The sequence below is a fragment of the Sapajus apella genome, unplaced genomic scaffold (genome assembly GCF_009761245.1).
Source record: "Sapajus apella isolate SASKATOON/1434 unplaced genomic scaffold, GSC_monkey_1.0 scaffold130, whole genome shotgun sequence".
Lineage (NCBI taxonomy): Eukaryota > Metazoa > Chordata > Mammalia > Primates > Cebidae > Sapajus > Sapajus apella.
This window is the reverse complement of record NW_022437070.1, coordinates 615,875-635,416: the sequence shown is the minus strand read 5'-3', so window position 1 is coordinate 635,416 and position 19,542 is coordinate 615,875. Positions and strand designations below refer to the sequence as shown.

Here is a 19,542-nt window from a genome sequence, read left to right as displayed (position 1 = left end):
CCACCCCTGACCCCGCCCCAAGCTCCATCCTAGCCCTGCCCCAGCCCTCAACCCCACCCCTGGCCCCGCCCCACCGCGGCCCTCACCTCCACTCCGCTGGTCTACGTGGGCGACACGGACATAACCACTCTGACAGCCCAGAGCTGAGAGGCGCCGGGACGTGCCGGGGAGGTTGTGGACGTCTAGCCAGAGGACGCTGACGGGCAGGTGGATGGACAGGCCCGAGGGCCATTGCTGGGCCCCGCCCCGCCCCTCTGCCTCCCCAGGGGCAGCAACCCCTCCCTGTACCCCTAGGATCCTGCTGCTTGATTCCTCCTGGATAATCCCCACGACCCTAGGGTTGAGTTCACAACTCGTGTTCTCTGGGGTCACCCCTGCTGATCAGTTCCTCTGAAATCATGCCATGGCCTGATTTTCCTGAGCTCTTCCCTGGGGCCCAATTTTTCTAAGGTCCCGCCGCCTTATTTCTCTGATGTCACTGCCCCGGTCCCCAGTGGCCTCTTTTGGGGCCTCTCCTACCTACTGGTCAGGTTCGTCAGCTCTGGGAAGAGGTTTTCCACCGGCTGTTCCTCAAACTGATGCAGACCCTCATTCTGGGGGAACCAAGACCCACCCCACCCCAGGTTAAGCCAGCCATCAGCTTCACACATGCACCTACCCGGCCCCAGCCCACAGCGACCCCCCACAACAGGGCTTTGCCCAGCACGCCTCCCCACCTCACCTCCTTGTAGAGATGAATGGCCAGGTCGTTCCCACTCAGGAGAAACACGGTCTCCAGTTGATCCCCAATCTGGACTCTGAAAGCAAAGAAATCTAGAACCCTCAAGGTAGTGGAATCCATGTGGTCTGAGAACCAGAACTCTCCTCTTGCAAAAACCTGTTGAGAACCCTAACATTCTGAGATCCAGACACTAGACTCAGGGTTAGAATCTCGGGGCTCAAGCGCCTGACTATCCTCTCTCCTTGAAATGCAGAACTGTAGAAAGTAGCCCCCATAAAATCTCAGAATCAGGGAACTGTACAACCTTCCAATCTCAGAATTGCGGGAACGCGGCTTGCTAGAACCTCCCCTCCTAGAGCACGCACCTACTCCTACCTTCACCCTGTGGATTCAGGAATGAAACGTGGAACTCTCCAATGAATTGCAGAACCTCAGAAAGCTAGGACCTCTTTAATCTGAGACCCTAGTATTCTAGAAGTGCTGTTTTCTGTCTCCTTAGAAATACTGGCACTTGCCGGGCATGGTGGCTCACGCCTGTAATCCCAGCACTTTGGGAGGCCGAGGTGGGCAGATCACAAGGTCAGAAGTTCAAGACCAGCCTGACTAACATGGTGAAACCCCATCTCTACTAAAAAAACAAAATTAGTTGGGCATGGTGGCACATGCCTGTAATCCCAGCTACTCAGGAGGCTGAGGCAGGAGAATCACTTGAACTTGGGAGGCGGAGGTTGCAGTGAGCCGAGATCACACCACTGTGCTCCAGCCTGGGCAACAGAGCAACACTCTGTCTCAAAAAAAGAAAAAAGAAATTTTTTTTTCTTCTAGAATTTGAAGAATTCAGAACTTCTAGAATTTGCCAACACAGATTTCAGATTCATGGAATGATAGAATATCCAAGTCCCAGCCAGGAGAACATTAGTGCAATGAGAATCTTCAGTTTCAGGGACTCTCATCTTTTGGACCAGAACTTGGCCAACCATGACCTGCAGACCAAATGCAACCCACTATTTGTTTATGTAAATAAAGTTTTATTGGAACACAGTCGCATCCATTCATTTACAGTGTCAATAGCTGCTTTCTGGCTACAATGGCAAAGTGAGTAGTTGTAACAGAGGCTGGCTCTGAAAGCTTAATATTTCCTATCTAGACCTCTACCAAAAAAAGTTTGCCAATCCCTGTTCTAGACCATCCGTGTTCTGGAATGGAATCTGGAGCTCTACAACGGAACTCACACACTGGAGTTCTAGGACCTTCGGATTCTAGATGTTCTATGTTCTATCTCCTTGAAATATGAGAAAGTTGGGACTTATCATTACAGAACCTCAGAAGATTCTGGTTTCTGTCATATTGTAGAACATTCAAATCTTGGAATCTTAGGGCTTACGACTAGAAAACTTAGCATCTCTGATCTTGGAATGTCAGAATCTAGAACGTTATAATCGGGGAATTTTAGATGTGCAGAATACAGGTGCTCAATCAACTCAGATTATCTAGTTCAGGAATGGTAGGGCGGTGGCCCCTTGGTCATCTGGTCCATGGTCACCTTAAAAGCATGATGCTCTTGAAAACAAAAGTAGAATCTGATTGTCTGTGGGCAAATTCGTGTCTCCAGTTAGCTACAACTTTCCAGCCTCAGCTGCGTGTGTGTTCGCATGCGTGCTCCCTGTTATATTACACTTGTGGCTTATCACTCTCTCATGTGACCTCTCTCGTCCCCAGAGGCATTTAGTTCTTCCTTTTTGAGACAGAGTCTCGCTCTTGTCACCAAGGCTGGAGTGCAGTGATGTAATCCCGGCTCACTGCAATCTCCAACTCCCAGGTTCAAGAGATTCTCCTGCCTCAGCCTCCTGAGGAACTGGGATTACAGGCACCTGCCACCATGCCCAGCTAATTTTTGTATTTTTAGTAGAGACGGGGTTTCGCCATGTTGGCCAGGCTGGTCTCAAACTCCTGACCTCAAGTGATCTGCCCGCCTTGGCCTCCCAAAGTACGGGGAATTATAGGCGTGAGCCACTGGGCAGCACTGGTATTAGTACAGCCACCGTATTTTCCAGAAGAGGAAACAGACCACAGGGGTCTGTAAGAAAGAGGTTCCAGAAGCCAGGGTTCCTACATTTACAGTGGGGTGGGCATGGATGCTCAGGGGACACTCACTCTGCGTGGCACAGCTGGAACGGAGTGAACTGGAGCTCCAGATTCAGGCAGCTCTCTGTAGGAGGAGCAGAGGTAGGTGAGTACGGGGGACCTGCTGGGGACCCTCTCGCTCCTCCCGTCCACGCCACACTCACGGGCAATGGAGTCCAGGTTGTATTCAGAGCCGGGCTCGTAGTCGCAGTAAATGTTCAGGAAGGGGCTGCCCTTGTCCCCTGAATCCTGGGGGAGAACACTGGGTTCAGGGGAGGGCAGGGGTGGCAGGGGCGGTCCAGGGCAGCTCAGTGGGGCTCTCCACGTGTGTACGGAGGGAGGCGAGGGGAGGTGGAGGGGTTCTGCGTACCTTGATGAACGTGATACCCACAACCAGACCCCGCTTGGGGGGTGACTTGTTGAAGGTGTCGATGGAGACAATCTCCGCGTCCACTGGGAGGGGAGAGTTCTAAGTTCAGTGTCAGGCAGACTCAAGACTCGGCTCTCCCCAAGCACGGTGAGCTCTGGCCACCGCAATGATCGTGCCCTCAGGTCTGAGTGAGTCTTGACCACCATCACCTGACCTCTGTTCGCTGGGTACCAGGGATCCTGATCTGTAAGTCGGAAGAATCCTGAAACCCTAGGCACTTCCAGGCCCCCACTATGCCTGCCCCCTGATCCCAATGACCCCCTTGAACCACCCCATCCCATTCTCCCAGCACGGTGACCTGGCTCAGATAGAGCCTCGAAGCCTTCTCAACACCACGTTCCAGGAACCCCCGCCAGCACCATAGCGCCACCCACCGGGGATGTAATTGAACTGCAGCTCCTTGGCCACTGGCCGGATTTTCTGTCGGAGGTCTTGGTAGCGGAAGCCGAGCACCTTGCCTTTAAGGGTGGCGGCCAGCAGCTCCCCGCGCCCGCCCGCACCGCCTGCCAGCCCGTACACATTGCTCTGCGACGAGAAGCGCGTAAAGCTGTCCTCGCGCAGCGGACAAGGCCCCGCGGCCACGGCCGCCTCCCCCATTACGCCCCACAGCCACGCACCCTCTCCGCAGCCCTCGGCGCGCCCGCACTACCCAACCTACGGCTCTCGAAGCGACCCGAACCGCCGGCTGGCCGGCCGTCGCGCAGACTGATGACGTACGGAAGCCACCGGCATTGCCCTCTCCCAAGATGGCGGCCAGATCGTCTGCCCGGGCCTCCCGGGCGACTTTGCCCCACTGCGCCTGCGCGCTCTTCTCCTTTTCATTTCTGGACCAAGTGGCTGCCCTAAGGAACCTATGACCAGAGATGGGAGGTGGTGGCCACGGCCTCTCACTGTATGCTGCGTGGAAGGTCAAATCATCATCATCATAAAACTTAGTATTGCTCTTAAGTGCCAGGAACTACTATAAACGCATTCCGTCTAATTATCAAAAATTCTCAAGCTGGCGGAGGTAGGTACTTTTAAGTCCATTTCACAGATGAAGGAATTGAAGCACAGAGGGGTAAAGTAACTTACCCAAGATCACAGCTAGTAACAAGCGATCAGTACTGGAACCCAAAGAAGGTACCCCATAGTTAACTTTTTTTTTTTTTTTTTTTGAGACGGAGTCTTGCTCTGTCACTCAGGCTGGAGTGAAGTGGTGCGATCTCGGCTCACTGCAGCTTCCACCTCACGGGTTCAAGCGATTCTCCTGCCTCAGCCTTCTGAGTAGCTGGGATTACAGGCGCCACCACATCTGGCTAATTCTTGTATTTTTAGTAGAGACGGGGTTTCGCTATGTTGCCCAGGCTGGTCTCGGAACTCCTGACCTCAGGTGATTCACCCTCCTCGGCCTCCCAAAATGTTGGGATTACAAGCGTGAGCCACCGTGCTGGGCCCATAGTTCACAATCTTAACAATATCATCTTAAAAATAATGAATACATTCTTCTTGCCACCAAGGAAAAAGGATCCAGCTATAATAATAACCAACTCCTTTATGGAACACCTACTTGGTGACAGTCATGCTGGCTCTGATAATCTGATTCCTCACAACTGTTCTGCAAGGGCCTAATGCTACCCTCTCTACCGGTTCGCCTATTCAGCATTCGCTGAGCTTTGACTATGCGCCAGGACGTCTTTTACAAATCTGTCTCACTAATCTTTGCAAGGAAGAAACCTCTACAAAGAGCTTTATTATCCTAGTTTAGAGGATGAAACGGAGGCTCAGAAAGGGTAAGTCCACTGACTGATAGGCTAGTAAGTGGTGGGGATGGGATGTAAACCAGGTATTTCTGACTCCGGGGCCTTCAGGGGTTGTCTGTGCTTGTCTCTAGAAGGCCATGAAGGTTTGGGTACTCTGTGTACACCTGTGTATCATTTCCAGAAGACACGGGTTGGCCAGCTGTCCTGGGCACCTCCAGCACACGCAGACTGCAAGCTCCATGAAGGCAGCCACTGGTCTCCCTTGGTCATGGCCAGATCCCTTGCGCCTGGACCACCGGGCCTGACACAAAGCAGGCATTCAGAAAACGTGTCAAAAATCACAAACTATGTCAGCTGAGCACGTAAGAGATGGCAAATGGAAAGCTCTCAAAGGCAGACTGGATATGGGAGGTGGCAAGAACGAATGTGTGATGATTCCGGGTTTCTGGCTATGGGGAGTAGAAGCTCCTGGAGGGCAGGGTCTGGGAATGTCATCAGTGTGCTGTCTTCCCAGGGCCCGATATGCAGCAGGTGCTTAGTGAATACTCGCTGAAGGAGTGGCACGTGGGACTAGGGCCACTTCAGAGGCGCGTTTCCTTCAGTCTTCTTCCCTCCCTAGCAACCTACAAGCCACACGTTGAATCAATGAATAAACAAATGAAGTTACGGGTTAGGAAGGATTCATCCTGTTCAGAGGTTTCCAGCCCTAGCTGCACACCTGAACTGCTGATGAAGCTTTATAAAAACAAAACAGGCTGGGCCTGGGGGCTCACACCTGTGATCCCAGCATTTTGGAAGGCTGAGGTGGGCGGATCACCAGAGGTCAGGTGTTTGAGAACAGCTTGGCCAACATGGCGAAATCCTGTCTCTACTAAAAATACAAAAATTAGCTGGGCATGGTGGTGTCTGCCTGTAATCCCAGCTATTTGGGAGGCTGAGGAGGAGAATCGCTTGAACCTGGGAGGCGGAGGTTGCAGTGAGCTGAGATCGAGTCACTGGACTCTAGTCTGGGTGACTAGAGCAAGAGTCTGTCTCAAAAAAACAAAAAACTCTAATCAAGAATAGGGAACCTCAGTCAAACCACAGTTTAACAGAGTGCGGCCACAACCTGGATACTTTTATTTTTGCACCATCATCCTAATTTTTGTATTTTTAGCAGAGACAGGCTGCTCCTGAATGCCTGACCTCAAGTGATCTGCCTGCCTCGGCCTCCCAAAGTGCTGGAATGATGGGCGTGAGCCACCGTACCCAGCCCTAAGCCTGCACACTTTTAATGACTTTAAAGCACAGCCAGGGCTCAGAATCACTGATTTAGGTCATGGACGGCAGACACAGATTCTCACGCTATCCTTCAGCCAGTGCCCACGACAGGGAAGACATGGTCATCAATCTCAGGTCTCAGGAGTCTTTGCTGCCATCATCAGTGGACTGGAGCTGTGGGATGAGCTGCAGTGGCACAGGGCAGGTGTCAGGGAATTTGAACCTCGCCTGCGCTTCTCTGGGCTCACAGGGCTGGAGCGCCTTTCCCAGGAGCCCACCCTGGTTTCTTAGGCAGCCCCTCCTCTGTGCAATTACTGCCCCTGCTCACTTCGTGGTATTTTCCCATCATGCCTGGAGGGCACTGAGCATCCTCCAGCCCATCACCTCCACAGTGAGGGGCTCCAAGCAGGGCAGGGTAAAGCACGTGCGTACCAGGCAGGTCCCCTAACATGCACATCGTGGAGTGTGGCGGAGGCAGCTGGTTCCTGCCCACCTTCCCCGGGCAAAAGCTCCTGCTATTTCCTCCTCCACTCCCCAGACCCACTCGAGCCTCAGACTCTGCCCACCAAAGCCGCTTCCTCCCCCGTCCTGTGACAGATGGAACAACCGTCACCGGGGCGTTAAGCCTTCCTGCCAGGGAAATGTGGACATGGGGGATTCGGCGGGCTCCCGTCCATCTCATCCACAGCAGTCATGAGCACTGTCACACTCGGCTCTGCCACTGGCTCTGAGGGGGGATGACCACTGTGCATCCCAGTTGAGCAAACCAAGACCCCAAGACCCCAAGAATCCAGAGAAAATTAGATCAAGATGGGTGATCTGGGACTCCCCAGTCAGAGCTCCTCCCCAGGCCCACCATCCCTGGGTCTCCCCAACCTAGAAGCTGACCCAGCCCACACACGTTTCAAGGATGCATGCCCCCCACCTCCCGAGAGCTCGCCCAGGGCCTGGGGAGACCAGGAGTGTGAGGAGGACGAGAAACCAGCCCAGGGGGCAAGGTGGGTAGCAGGTGAAGAGGAAGAGAGACTCATGCAAAAGTGTTGTTTTTTATTTTCCTTCTCGGGCTGGCTGCAGCTTCCAACCAACAAAACCTCAAAGCATTAGGGAGGGGGCAGGCTCGGGGCTGGGTGGAGGACAACCCTCTAAGCTCCAGGACCCGGGGTCTGACCTGAGAGGTCGGGGCTGCAGGAGGCTGGGGAGGCTCCTGGGGTTAGGGGAAGAGGAGCCTCTCCCTAGCAGAGACAGCAAGTCTCAGAGGCTACATGTGCTCAGGGCTTGGCTGGGGGACAAAAGTGTGAGACAGAAACCAGCCTCACAACTCAGCTGGTCAGGAGATGAGGGGCCAGATGCTGACCCCAAACCCCCGGCAGCACCCCTAGCAAATAGGTCTGTATCAAAGATTCTGTACAGCTGGTTTTTGGGGTGAAGGGCACCTTTGGGGGCTTAAATAAATGGATGGGGGCGAGGGATGTAGCAAGAAGAGAGGGTGACTGCCTGGCCAGCAGCCTGGGCCTCTGGTGCCCCGCATGCTGACCCCCACTGCCGCCTGCCCACTGTGGCCCACGGGACTCCCAGGGTGGGAAGGGAGGGAAGCTCTCCAGCAAGTCTCGGCCCCACCTCTCTCTGAGCAGACAGGACAGGAAGCCGGGCGCCGGGGCTGGGTGGGGCTTAGCGCAGGTCCTCCTCGTCGCCCTGGATGGTCTTCTTGATGCGCAGCAGCATGGTGGTGAGCCACTGGTCCAGCCGGGAGATGGAGTCGTACTCCTTCACCTGTGGGCACACCTGGTGACGGACTGGCCGTGCCCCTCCCTGTCCCCAACCCTGCAGCCCAAGGGCCCGTGTCCCAATATTTTTAAGATCTGTCCCTGTCACCCCTGGTCTCTGAGGAGCAGAGGGAGGGCTCGAGGCCCCAACTCAGCCAGGGCAGCTCCCTCTGGTCTTTACTACACTGGGCACAAGGTTTCCCTTGGGGAAGAAAGATGTTGTAGCTTATAAAAATAAAGGTCTACAGAAATAAAAAGTAAAATCTAAATTAATAATTAATTAAAAAAATAAAGGTCTAGGCTGGGCAAGGTGGCTCAAGCCTGTAATCCCAGCACTTTGGGAGGCCGAGGTGGGCGGATCACGAGGTCAGGAGTTCGAGACCATCCTGGCCAACATGGTAAAACCCTGTCTGTACTAAAAATACAAAAATTAGCTGGGTGTGGTGGTGGGCACCAGTAATCCCAGCTACTGGGGAGGCTGAGGCAGAAGAATCTCGGGAGGTGGAGGTTGCAGTGAGCTGAGATTGTGCCACTGCACGCCAGCCTGACAACAGAGCAAGAATCCATCTCAAAAAAAAAAAAAAAAAAAAAAAAGAAAAATCCAGCATCCTCATTGAATGGGTGGGGAAACTGAGGCCTGGAGATATGGAAAAGGTACTCCCGAGTGCCATGGAGTATGGGAGAAGAGAAGTCACGGCCTTCGGGCCTCCCTCCTTGAGCTCCCGGCTGGGCTGCCACCCCATGTCTGGGGCAGGTGGAACTGGACGGCCTCTGCTCACTGTCCTCAGTTAGGGGCTCACATTTCCGAGGGACACCTGGGGAGAAATGCTTGGCATGTGCCATTAGAGGAGTGAATCAGGACTGGACAGCACTGAGCCCGGGAGCAGCTCCACCAGAGGGAAGCTGGCGCCTCTCCCATGTCCTCAGTTCCACTTTCCTCCTTATCCCTTCCCTCCCCATCATGGGCACCCAAGGCACCCGCTGTGAGAGCATCTTGCACTCGCCTGGGGAACTCAATGGATCCTGGTCTTCAGGGGCAGACAGATGTGGCTCTGAACCCCGACTCTGCCCCTGAGGGGCCACAGCCGAGCCTCCTGACCTCCCCAACCTCAGTGCCACCATCTATAAAATGGGAAGAACACTCCCTATACCTCTTGGGGCTACTTGTGAGGTTTCTGGGGTGACTGGAGAAAAAATTCACAGTGGGCTGGGAGCTAGATAAAAATGGGTGATTTTCAGGGGACAGCATGTCTGAGAAGGGTAGCTTCCTTAGGGAACCCATCCCCGTGAAGAGGCCTGGCCCCTCACGCTGGCCACTCACGGACTCCGTGTAGCTGTCCACATTCTGCTCCTCGTGGGCCTCTAGCAATTTCTGTAAGCAAATGGCAGAGAGGGGTCAGGGGCCCAGGCTGACCTGAGGTCTTGCCTGGCTTAGATCAAAGCACACTATCTGTATGCCAGGCCTGGGGCTAGTGCTTCCTGAGGACTCTGAGAGGGTCGGTCGGTGTGGGTGTGGGTACAGGTGTGTTGGGTAGGGATGTGTTGCAATCCTGCTGCCCTACTCATTAGAAACGGCTAGCTCTTCGGGCAACCTTGCCAACACGGAGTATCACACGGGGTGTGTGTGTGTGTGGGATGCGTGGTATATATGTGGTGGAGGTATGTGGGTGTGTGTGGTGTGTTGTGGGGTGTTTGGTTGTGTGTGTGGATATGTGTGGTATGTGCGTAGTATGTATGGTATGTTTGGTATGTGCGTGGTGCATGTTTGGTGTGTGTGACGTGTGTATGGTGTGTTTGGTGTGTGGTGGGTGCGGTATGTGGTGCATGTTTGGCGTGTGTTTGATGTGTGTGGTGTTTGGTGTGTGTGTTGTGGGGGTGTGTCTGGTATGTGTGGTATGTGTGGGGTGTGTGTGGGGTGTATGTCATGTGTGGTATGTGTCCACCCAGCCCATCCCGAGCTCTAGCACCCCCCAAGTGGTACTTTCTTCATCTGGAAGATGGAGACTCAACTGGCCAAAGAAAATAAAACAAGGACACCCTCTGAGAACCGCTGGACAAGCCTTGGGGATTGTCTCACGTGAAGCCCCGGCCATCCGCATCTGGGGTTTGGGAAGCGGGAGGCCGGAGCACCCAGCACTTACTTTCATCAACTTGCATTCCCGGGAATCAGAGAAAGCAGGGAACAGCTCCTCATACTTCTGGACAGCCAGCTAGACAGCAGGGAGAGGGGAGGACAAGTCAGTAATGAGAGGGCCCTCAGAGCTGCTGGCCTGGCAGCCGAGAGGACAGGGGGATGGCTGGTGATACTGAGTCAGCGCTCCACGCCCCTCCCCCAGCTTCAGGTGTCACCTGGCTCTGTGCCTGTCAGTACCTCCCCGGAGCTGAGCTCAGCACCAGCCTGGCTGCAGAGAGAGGTGGGTGGAGGGGGAAGGTTCCCCAGGCAGGCACCCACTGCCTCCTCCCACCTGGCTCAGCTGGGGCAGCGGGCAAATGAGCACATCCTTCATGCCAGGCCTGGGGCTGGTGCTTCCTGAGGACTCCGAGAGGGTCAAATAATGGTGAGCCCCCTTCTGAAAGGGAGGAAACAGATCCAGAGGAGCAGTGATGTGCCCAGAGCATGGTGAGACATGGGCTGCGGATGTGAACCTGGTCTGGCAAAGCCCAGGCTGGTGCCCACAGCAGAGCAGGGCTCAGACAGGCTGTGAGGCAGGGGCTGGGCAGCCAGGGGGACCAGGAAATCCTGGACTCTGTGCTCCTGCCAGGCAACGGTGGGAAAACTCCAGCCAAGCAAAGTCTAGTGCCAACCCTCCGGCTCCTTCCCGCTGGCCACGCCCCCCACCCACTGCCCTCTCTGGCCCCTCTTTTGCCAAGTGCCGTGAAAACAGGTGGGCTTGTGAGCTCCAGTTACAGCCATGACAGCGGCAGTCACGAAGCTCCGGAACACTGGGCTGCAGGTCCCTAGGCATGAGGCCTCAAACTCTCATCCCAGCCTCAGCATCTTCACCCGTAAAATGAGGTGACAATGGTGCTGACTTTATGGGGTGCAGTGAGGATTCAAACAGTGTACCCATGAAGGGAAGAGCACTAAGTGAGGCAGGAGCTGGACCCGCAAGAGCCTCCAGGACCGGCGGGCAGGTGACGCCAGCACAGAAACACAGCGGTGAGAACCACACTCCTCCTCCAAAGGCCAGCTGGCAGGGGCCAGGCATGAGGGAGGAGCACACCCCCTCTTGGGGTGGCCAGGTGACCCGGCCTGGTGATAGGCACGGTGGCCCGGCCGGCGTGGGGCGCACTACCTTGGCATTGAGCATGTCGATGCAGAAGTGGCAGAGGGCTGCCTTGAAGAAGTAGTCTTTGGCGCTGTACTTGAGAAGGGGGCTGTCCATGGCGTTGGTCCCCACCTGTAGCCACGGGGAAGTAGCACTGTGAGCTCAGGGCAAGGAGCCAGAGGGCCAGGGCCACTGCCAGGCACCAGCAGGCCAGCTGGGAGCTGGGTCCATGTCCTGCAGTGAGGGCCTGTTAACCCAGGACCCTAATGGCAGGGAACCAGGAACCAGCTTGGGGAGGTCAGTGACCGGTGCGTGAGCAGCCAAGATCAGGGTGAGATGGTGGCTGAGACTGTAGCCAGGTGTCCGTGGGCCTCCCGAGAGCCTGAGACAGTGGGGAGGATGCGGTCTGGCTGTCAGGACCAACGGGAGGCTGGCACAGCGGTGGGCAGAGGGGTGGCAGGTGGCGAGAACATGAGAGGCGGTGCCCGCCCCTCTCTCCCCCGGGGCCAGCTGCCTGCCTGTTTCTCGGCCATCACCCAGGGCTCCCGTGCACACTGCGAGGAGGCCATGTGACACTCCCTCCTGCTCACTGTGGATGAGGACCGTTGTGTCATGGGGTGGGGTGCCCACAGCCACCCCAGGCCCCTTGGCAGTTCTTCCCATTCCCTCCTTGACTCTGGTTTCTTGGCCAGCCTCACTCTGGATCCCTCCAGGAAGCTCTGCAAGGGGTGTGGGTGGGGCACAGCCAGGGAGAGGGTGCCGGCATGGCATAGGGTCACAGGTGGAGAACACTCAACCAGGCTGAGGTTGGGGTTGGGGGGATCGGGAGAAGCAGAGGGCGAGCCCAGGGAGGGGTGGTTCCAGAACAAGGTGCCGGTGCTTAGGAGGAGGCACAGGTCCTGAGAGCGGGCAGGGTCGCCACCTGTTCCCCACCTGTTCGTAGATGTCAATGGCCTTCTGATACTGCTCCAGCTGCGCAGCGTAGCCAGCCACCTTCAGCAGACACTTGTTGGCTGAGCTGTGTGGGGAGGAGGAGTGAGGGAAGTGGTGGCGGTCCCTGCGGGGCGGGGCAGGCAGGAAGGGGGCTACCTGTTGGACTCCTCGCCTTTGTAGTAGTCTGCGGACTGCTCGTAGTGGGCGATGGCCTGGGGAGACGTGGGGGCGGGTTTCAGAGCTGGGCAGCGGTGGGAGAGGAGGTCTCGTACAGCTTCCACACCCTCCGTCCTGCCCGCGTGGGACACAGCCAGACCCCTTTACCTCACCTCTGCCCATCCCCCACCCTCCCCTTGTGGGCACTCAGACACCAGAGGACTCCCCTGGTGGCAAGAAGAGAGAGCCGTACTGGTCCTGGCTTCCAGCCCAGGCAGGGCCCTGCTGCCACTCACCTTCTCGATGTCCACCAGCTCCGTCTCATAGATCTCAGCAATGGAGATGTGGTGCTTGGCCGCAATCGTGAATCGGCCCTGGAGGGAACACGGGAAGGGGCTGCCTGTGCCTCGTGAGCTCCTGCATGCCTGGCCCTGAACCCCTGCTGACCCATGACCCTTCAGGTTCCCACCCCTCAGCCACGCCTGCGAGGAGGTATGAAAAAGACACCGAGAGGCGGGGAACACGGTTGAGAAGGGAGGGCCCCAGCACTCCAGGCCTGGCTGTGCATGCTGGGCTGATCAGGTGACCTTGGGCAAGCCACTCCAGGGCCTCAGCCTAATTCTATCCCATCCATGGGACACAGATGGTGCGACACCAGAGAGAATGTGAGCACAAGCACTTGGCCGAGGCCCTGGCCCTGAGGAAGTATGTGATAGAGAGGCCAGAGAGGCAGAAGGACCAGCCCAGAATCACTTGGCAAAAGGCTCTGGAGAAACCAGGATAGGAGGGAGGGCTTGAGACCCCTGCCCAAGAGCACCAGCTCTGCCCCCAGGCCAACAGCCACCTTTCAGCCTCCTCCATGCATACCCAGAGCTCCCCAGGGAGGCCTCAGGTTCCAGCCTGTGCACCTTCCATCCGCCTCTGCCCAGCATCCAGGCACCCGCCCAGCTGGCCCACCGCCACCGCTGGTGCAGAGGAAAGGGCAAGGTCCTGGGCTCAGCCAGACCTAGTTTTGGGTCTCAGCGACTCCTGCTTGTAGCCCCGTGTCCCTAGGCAAGTCATGTCACTAGTCTGAGCCCCCTCTTCCGATACCGAACAGGGCTGTGGATTACCCGCCCTGCAGTGTCGGGCCTAATAAATGGTAGCTGCCATTACTGTTCTAGTCACAGTCATCCCTGCAGCACTGCCCTGAGCACAAGGGGGCAGGGCTCATGCCCCTGCCTGGGGTTGGAGGGCTGAGACAGATGGGGCAAGTGGAGAGGCAAAAAGGAAGGAGCCGGCGGGGCGCGGTGGCTCACGCCTATAATCCCAGGATTTTGGGAGTCTGAGGCGGGCAGATCACTTGAGGTCAGAAGTTTGAGACCATCCTGGCCAACATGGGGAAACCCCATCTCTACTAAAAATACAACATTAACCAGGCATGGTGGCGCGTGCCTGTAATCCCAGCTACTCAGGCAGCTGAGGCAGGAGAATCGCTTGAACCCCGGAGGTGGAGGTTGCGGTGAGTGGAGATCGCACCACTGCACTCCAGCATGGATGACAGAGAGACCGTCCTCTGTCTCAGAAAAACCAAAAAACAAAAAAAAGGGAAAGCACTGAGAGAAGCCCCGGCCTGGGTGGGCCTTCACCCTGGCTCCGCCTGGCAGCTGCCCCTCTGGTCTGCATCTGTCGTTGGCAATGCCCCCGGGGCAGGGCAGGTGCTGAGTCTCCTGTGGGCTCTGCCCACCCCTCTGGCCTGCTGCAAGATGCTAATCAAATGCGACACTTGTGGGAAGGCCGGGCAAGGGAAAGTGCTGGGCACACGCTCTACAGTAACCTGACTTCTTTTTTGGTTTTGAGACAAAACGCCCAGGCTGGAGTGTAGTGGTGTGATCACAGCTCACTGCAGCCTTAACTTCCTGGGCTCAAGTGATTTTCCTGCCTCAACCTCCCAAGAACTAGGACTACAGTGCACGTCACTACACCGGCTAATTTTTTTGTAGAGACGAGGTCTTACTATGTTGCCCTGGCTGGTGTCGAACTCTTGTGCCCAAAAGATCCTCCCAAAGTACCAGGATTACAGGCCTGAGCCACCGTGCCCAGCTCAATAACCTAAGTTCTATGAATGCAAACCATGACTGCCTGCGGAGGGCTGGAGGCCAGATGTGTGCAGGGTGGGGCCATCAGGCTGGTCGGGAGCTGGGTGAAGACCCAGCCGGCCCAGGCCAGCCCAGGTGACCCAATGCCCCCAGCTCCCACTTCCCCCTCCCCAACTGGTTTTGGCCACAGAATAAGAACAGTACTGGGGGTGCTAACGGTGAGGACACAGGCTGGGGCAATGCAGCGAGACCCCTGGGGCAGGGGGGCATCAGGACAAGCAAGCAGCCGTTACCATGTCTGTGTAGATCTCGATCGCTCGCATCAAACAGTTAATGGCCTCTGGAGAGAGAAAGGGAGGTGGGAGGAGAAATGAGAAAGTGAAGTCGTTTCAGCAGAAGCCGAGGAGAGGAGGCGGACGCAGGCGCGCCTGGCTGCCGGCAGAGAGATCAATAGGCACTCGGAGCTGCCAGGGCTGCCGCACACTCTCAAGGGGCTGGAAGGAGGGCACGGAATCCCTGAGCCCGGCAAACCTGGTGAGGGAGCTGACTCTGCAGACTGTGACTTGCTGGGCACACGCAATCGGCGGAGCCCTTCTCCCCTCGTTCTGCCAGGATGCTGCCAGCTTCCCAGAACCCCAGGGACAGGGCACAGCAGTGCTGGGCTGGGCAGATGGCCAGACTCTCACGGGTGTTTTAAGCCAGACCTTCTAAGGCCCTGCTCTTGAAGAACTGAGCTGCTGGCAAAGGGGAAGGGGACATGGGAAGTGGCCAAGCCCAACATCTGAGGTGGTCCTGGAGGCAGCAGGGATGCCCAGGTTCTCCCTGGGCTCTGCCAACATCGCCGCAGGACCCTGAGCAGCTTCCGTCCCTGCACCAGGAGGAGCTGGACCTCTGGCACGAGGAGGCCGGACGCCGTGAGCACCGAGACCCGGGTGCACTCTCCACCACCCCTCTGCCTCATATCTTGGCAGTTGGGAGCCCTCTGCTCTCTATCCCTTTAACCTGGCCCTGCCACCCACCAGCTCCTCAAAGGTTTTGCCAAAGCCTGAACACACCAGGATGGCACTGAGGAAGAACTGGGCTACCTTTGTTGTACTATCTCTTGCAAGATTTTAAATTTGGGAAAGGCTTTTTTTTGACAAGTTGTTCGGAGGAGGGAGAAAAGCATGAGTGGGAGGCATTTTCTAGCTGGCAGAAACGAGCTCTCAGGGGGTATTTTTTAAAAACCCCATCTTAGTGCATCTCAGGAGGACGGGTATTGCAGGGAGGGAGGCCTGGGGCAGGAGAAGGAAAGGCAGAGAGCCTTGGCAGGCCACAGGGCGTGGGCTCTGAGCTGCAGCCTGAGCATCTGAAAGTTCCTGGTCACCATGGGGGCCTCCATGTCACTCAGGCCGTGTTCACCTGGGATGAGGGTGCTTCCAAGAACCCACAGACCTGGGCTTGCTCTCAAGGGGCTCACAGTCTGGATGGGACTCCAACCCCTCTCTGTGAGGAGGCATCTGAACAAAGGCGCTTAGCCTTAGGCCTGTGGCTGGGCTTTCAGGAGTCCAGCCCCTACTTCCGACATATCAACAGTGGGGCCCATAAGTGCTCCTCTGGGTGCCCCAGAGGTCTGGAGATTCTGTCCAACTCAGAAGGACCCGTGGGCCGAAAGGGATTGAGAGAGGGTACACCACTCGGTCCAGGTTCTGGGCCTGATAGACGGAGCCTGTGGCTGCAGAAAGAGGAAAAGGTGGCAAAAAGGAGGCAAAAAAGGGGGCAGAGGAGGGAACACAGCCTACACCTGGCAGTTTGAAGACACACACATCCTGTCATGGGTGGGCCCAAAAGCCACAGCTGAGCCGAGCCAGAGGAGAGCAGCAGCTGGAGTGAGGTGAGCAGCTTGGCCCAGCCTGGCCCACCCTACCCTGCCCCACCTGGCTGCAGACTCCACCTGGCACCCTTGGGCTGCTCACTGGTTCCCTGTCCTGGGCAGAACACCCAGGACACCAACCCGGCCCCCTGCGGGCTGAGGCGGCAAAGGCTGCTCTCACTCTGCAGTGAGACCCGTAGCTGCCACCTGGGCCTGTTGGCAGTGGCTCTGGAGCGCCCATCGTCAGCACGGCTCAGCCCTTGCAGTAGCAGCAGGGAGACAACTTACCCCTGGCAGCAACATGGACTCACAGGCTGAGTCCCCTCCACGCCTGGAAAGCAGCAGTCCGCCAGAGACACTGGGCCAGCTGGCTCCTGGACGAGCTGCTGACACGACTGCTGCTCTTATCTCAGGTCGCCAGGCCTCGGGCACCCTGAGAGGCGGAGCAACACCCAGCTCCGTGGCCCGGCCCTCCTCCACCCACCCACAGAGGGCTGGAAAGGGGCTCGGTGCAATCCAGCCCAAGTTGGGGAGCTGCAGCCCAGGCCGTCCCCATCCCCACAGTCACTCCACCAGTGATGCCCAGCTGGACTTCTGACTCTCTCAAGTCCCCCTTGGTCACACCTGGCTGTCTCCTCCTCAGTAAAATGGGGGCAAATCACAGAACTGCACAAAGAAATCAAATGGGTTAAAAGATGCCAAGCATCTGGTACACAGTAGGAACCCAGTAAATGGCAGCTAGGGAGAAGTGGGGGACAAGCAGGGGCTGAGCCCCTTCATTGCCCCAGGTACACACATTGGCCCCGGCCCCAGCTGTCAGGCAGACCCCGGAAGAGGCCTCCCTGGCTCAAGTCTGCCCTGAGCAGCAGTGGTGGTTGGGTAATTGAGGAACCAATGACACATATGGGCATCACCCTTCCCCACCCAGAGCCACCAAGGAGGCAGCAGGCCACCTCTCTGCAGAAGGAAAGGATGACAGAAGCCCAGCCGGGCCTCAGGAACACTCCAGCTGCCACTTGGGGGGGGTTCCTTCTGGAGGAAGCCCTGGAAGAAGTGCTGACCCCAGACAGAGGCCTTCTAGGCTGCTGAGGAGACCAGTGATAAGGAAGGCCCCAGGAGCCAGTCACCTGCTTGGGGAAGCCAGGCAAAGTTCCAAATCAGGCCTCCAGCACTGCCTCACAACGCACCTGGCCAAGGGCAGAGACTGTGGGGGCCCAGGGTAGGCAGAGGTCCCTGGACGGATGAAAGCCAAGGGTATCCTGACTGGCAGTTTATCACACGCCAGGTGCCGCGCTAGGCATGACTGCGTCACCTCACAGTAGTCTCTGCATTAACAGACGAGGAAACAGAGGCCCAAAAGACTGACTTGCCCAAGACCACAGGGGAGGCAGGTCCTCCCAGACCACCCACCTCCTGTGCTGCTGAGCCACGCACAGCTGCTACATGACATTCTCTGTGAGACTTTTTTTTTTTTTTTTTTTGAGACAGGATCTCACTGTGTTGTCCCGGCTGGTCTTGAACTCCTGGATTCCTGTCTCAGCCTCCCAAAGCACTGAAATTCTAGGCATGAGCCACGTGCCTGGCCTTCTGTGAGGCCTGACTGGCCTCAGACACAAAGCAGCTGCTGCCCTCAATGCCAATGTGCCCCTTGCCCCACTGGGAGCCATGGCTGGGGCGCGCACCTTTAGGCTGTAGCTCTGGATGCTGTGCTAGCACCCCACCCTGCTCAGCCCAATGCCCCCAGGGCTCCGGACACGGCACCTGCTCTCAGCTCTACCCAGGGGAGGTTCTCCTGTCAGAACCGCCCCCTTTCTTCCCCGAGAGCTCTCCCCTAGCCAAGCTCGCCCGCTCCTCGCCTCAGCTCTGCGCAAGTTGGCCTCTGTGCCCCGGATGCGGCATCATCTGTACACTTTCCTACCCACTGGAGTCCCTGGCCACCCTCTGAGCTTCCTAAGGCCAGAGAAGGGCCACACCCAGACTCCCAGCCCACACCCTGCAGAGAGAGCTAGAAAAGCTCTGACTGAATGCAGGGGAGGGACCTCACCGCATCCCACTGGCAGGCAGGGCCTGCTGCAGGAAGGGAGGGGCCTGCCGAAAGAGCAAAGGCGCTCACTGTTCCGCAGCCTGGTGCTCAGCGCTGCCCCAGAGCAAGTGCTTCCAGTCACTCCAGATGGGGCAGCAGCTGAACGTCACAGATGCTAAGACAGCGCCTCTAGGCCAGCCAGTTTCCTGGGGAGCAGAAGGAAAGGCTTGGCAGGGCAGCTTAATGGAAGACATGGAGACTCCCTGGGTGAGTCAAGCTTAAAACCAACCCAGAGTCTCCCTGGGTCATCACTGCGCCACCCATGCAGCCCGCTGTGGCCCAGTGCTGCCAGCCAGGCCAGCTCCACGGCCCACCTAGTTACAAGGCTGCTCCTTGGCCTCCTGCCAGGCCTCAGTCCCACCGTGTGACCACTGAGGCCAATGAGTGAGATGCCCAGATGGTGGGGAATCACTGGCCAGTCTAAGGACAGAGAAGAGCTACTGGTTAACACACAAATCCATCCTTGTCTGGAAACTCACATCCCAGATCACGACAAAGGGGTGTGCACTCAGTTCCCAAACACGGCGTGTGAACCAGGGCTCACTGATCCATGGAGAAAACTCCTTGCACTGCCGTAAACCCATATTCTCCTGGAAAGGACAGGCCTTTATTCCAAGATTACACAGCTCCTTTTCATTATTATTATGATTACGATTATCAGCATTATTTGAGAGACGGAGTCTCACTATGCTGCCCAGGCTGGAGGGCAGTGGCTATTCACAGGCGTGATCCTACCACTGATCAGCACAGGAGTTTTGACCTGCTCCGTTTCCGACCTGGGCTGGTTGACCCCTCCTCCTTAGGCAACCTGGTGGTCCCCTGCTCCCGGGAGGTCACCATATTGATGCCGAAATTAGTGCGGACACCCGAAACGCACAGCACACTACAGCCCAGAACTCCTGGGCTCAAGCAATCCTCCCACCTTAGCCTCCCGAGTAGCTGGGACTACAGGCATGCGCCACCACGCCCGGCCCTTTTGATTATTTTTAAAGATTCATGTATTTTCCAGCGACTCAGGAGGCTGAGGCAGGAGAATTGCCTGAACCCAGGAGGCAGAGGTTGCGGTGAGCCGAGATCGCGCCATTGCTCTCCAGCCTGGGTAACAAGAGCGCAACTCTGTCTCAAAAAAAA

General features: G+C 56.9%; 2 protein-coding genes and 1 long non-coding RNA gene across 3 annotated transcripts in view; 1 reads left to right on the top strand and 2 right to left on the bottom strand.

Annotated features, from left to right (window-relative positions):
* The window catches only part of KPTN (kaptin, actin binding protein), a 9,250-nt gene extending 5,262 nt beyond the window's left edge, over positions 1-3,988 (bottom strand). The window contains exons 1-7 of the mRNA XM_032262515.1: positions 3,650-3,988; positions 3,216-3,298; positions 3,010-3,094; positions 2,876-2,930; positions 722-797; positions 520-593; positions 87-196 (exon numbers count right to left, since the gene is read on the bottom strand). Coding sequence (XP_032118406.1) covers positions 87-196; positions 520-593; positions 722-797; positions 2,876-2,930; positions 3,010-3,094; positions 3,216-3,298; positions 3,650-3,872 — 706 coding nt within the window. The 5' untranslated portion in view covers positions 3,873-3,988. The remainder of the gene's footprint in view (positions 1-86; positions 197-519; positions 594-721; positions 798-2,875; positions 2,931-3,009; positions 3,095-3,215; positions 3,299-3,649) is intronic.
* Positions 1-14,526, top strand: part of LOC116539534 — an 18,495-nt gene extending 3,969 nt beyond the window's left edge. Inside the window, exon 3 of the long non-coding RNA XR_004264104.1 lies at positions 14,461-14,526. This is a non-coding gene — a long non-coding RNA (uncharacterized LOC116539534). The remainder of the gene's footprint in view (positions 1-14,460) is intronic.
* Positions 7,305-19,542, bottom strand: part of NAPA (NSF attachment protein alpha) — a 26,806-nt gene continuing 14,568 nt past the window's right edge. The window contains exons 4-11 of the mRNA XM_032262516.1: positions 14,770-14,816; positions 12,695-12,772; positions 12,399-12,454; positions 12,243-12,327; positions 11,337-11,441; positions 10,182-10,250; positions 9,362-9,412; positions 7,305-8,047 (exon numbers count right to left, since the gene is read on the bottom strand). Of these exons, the coding sequence (XP_032118407.1) occupies positions 7,946-8,047; positions 9,362-9,412; positions 10,182-10,250; positions 11,337-11,441; positions 12,243-12,327; positions 12,399-12,454; positions 12,695-12,772; positions 14,770-14,816 (593 nt within the window). The 3' untranslated portion in view covers positions 7,305-7,945. The remainder of the gene's footprint in view (positions 8,048-9,361; positions 9,413-10,181; positions 10,251-11,336; positions 11,442-12,242; positions 12,328-12,398; positions 12,455-12,694; positions 12,773-14,769; positions 14,817-19,542) is intronic.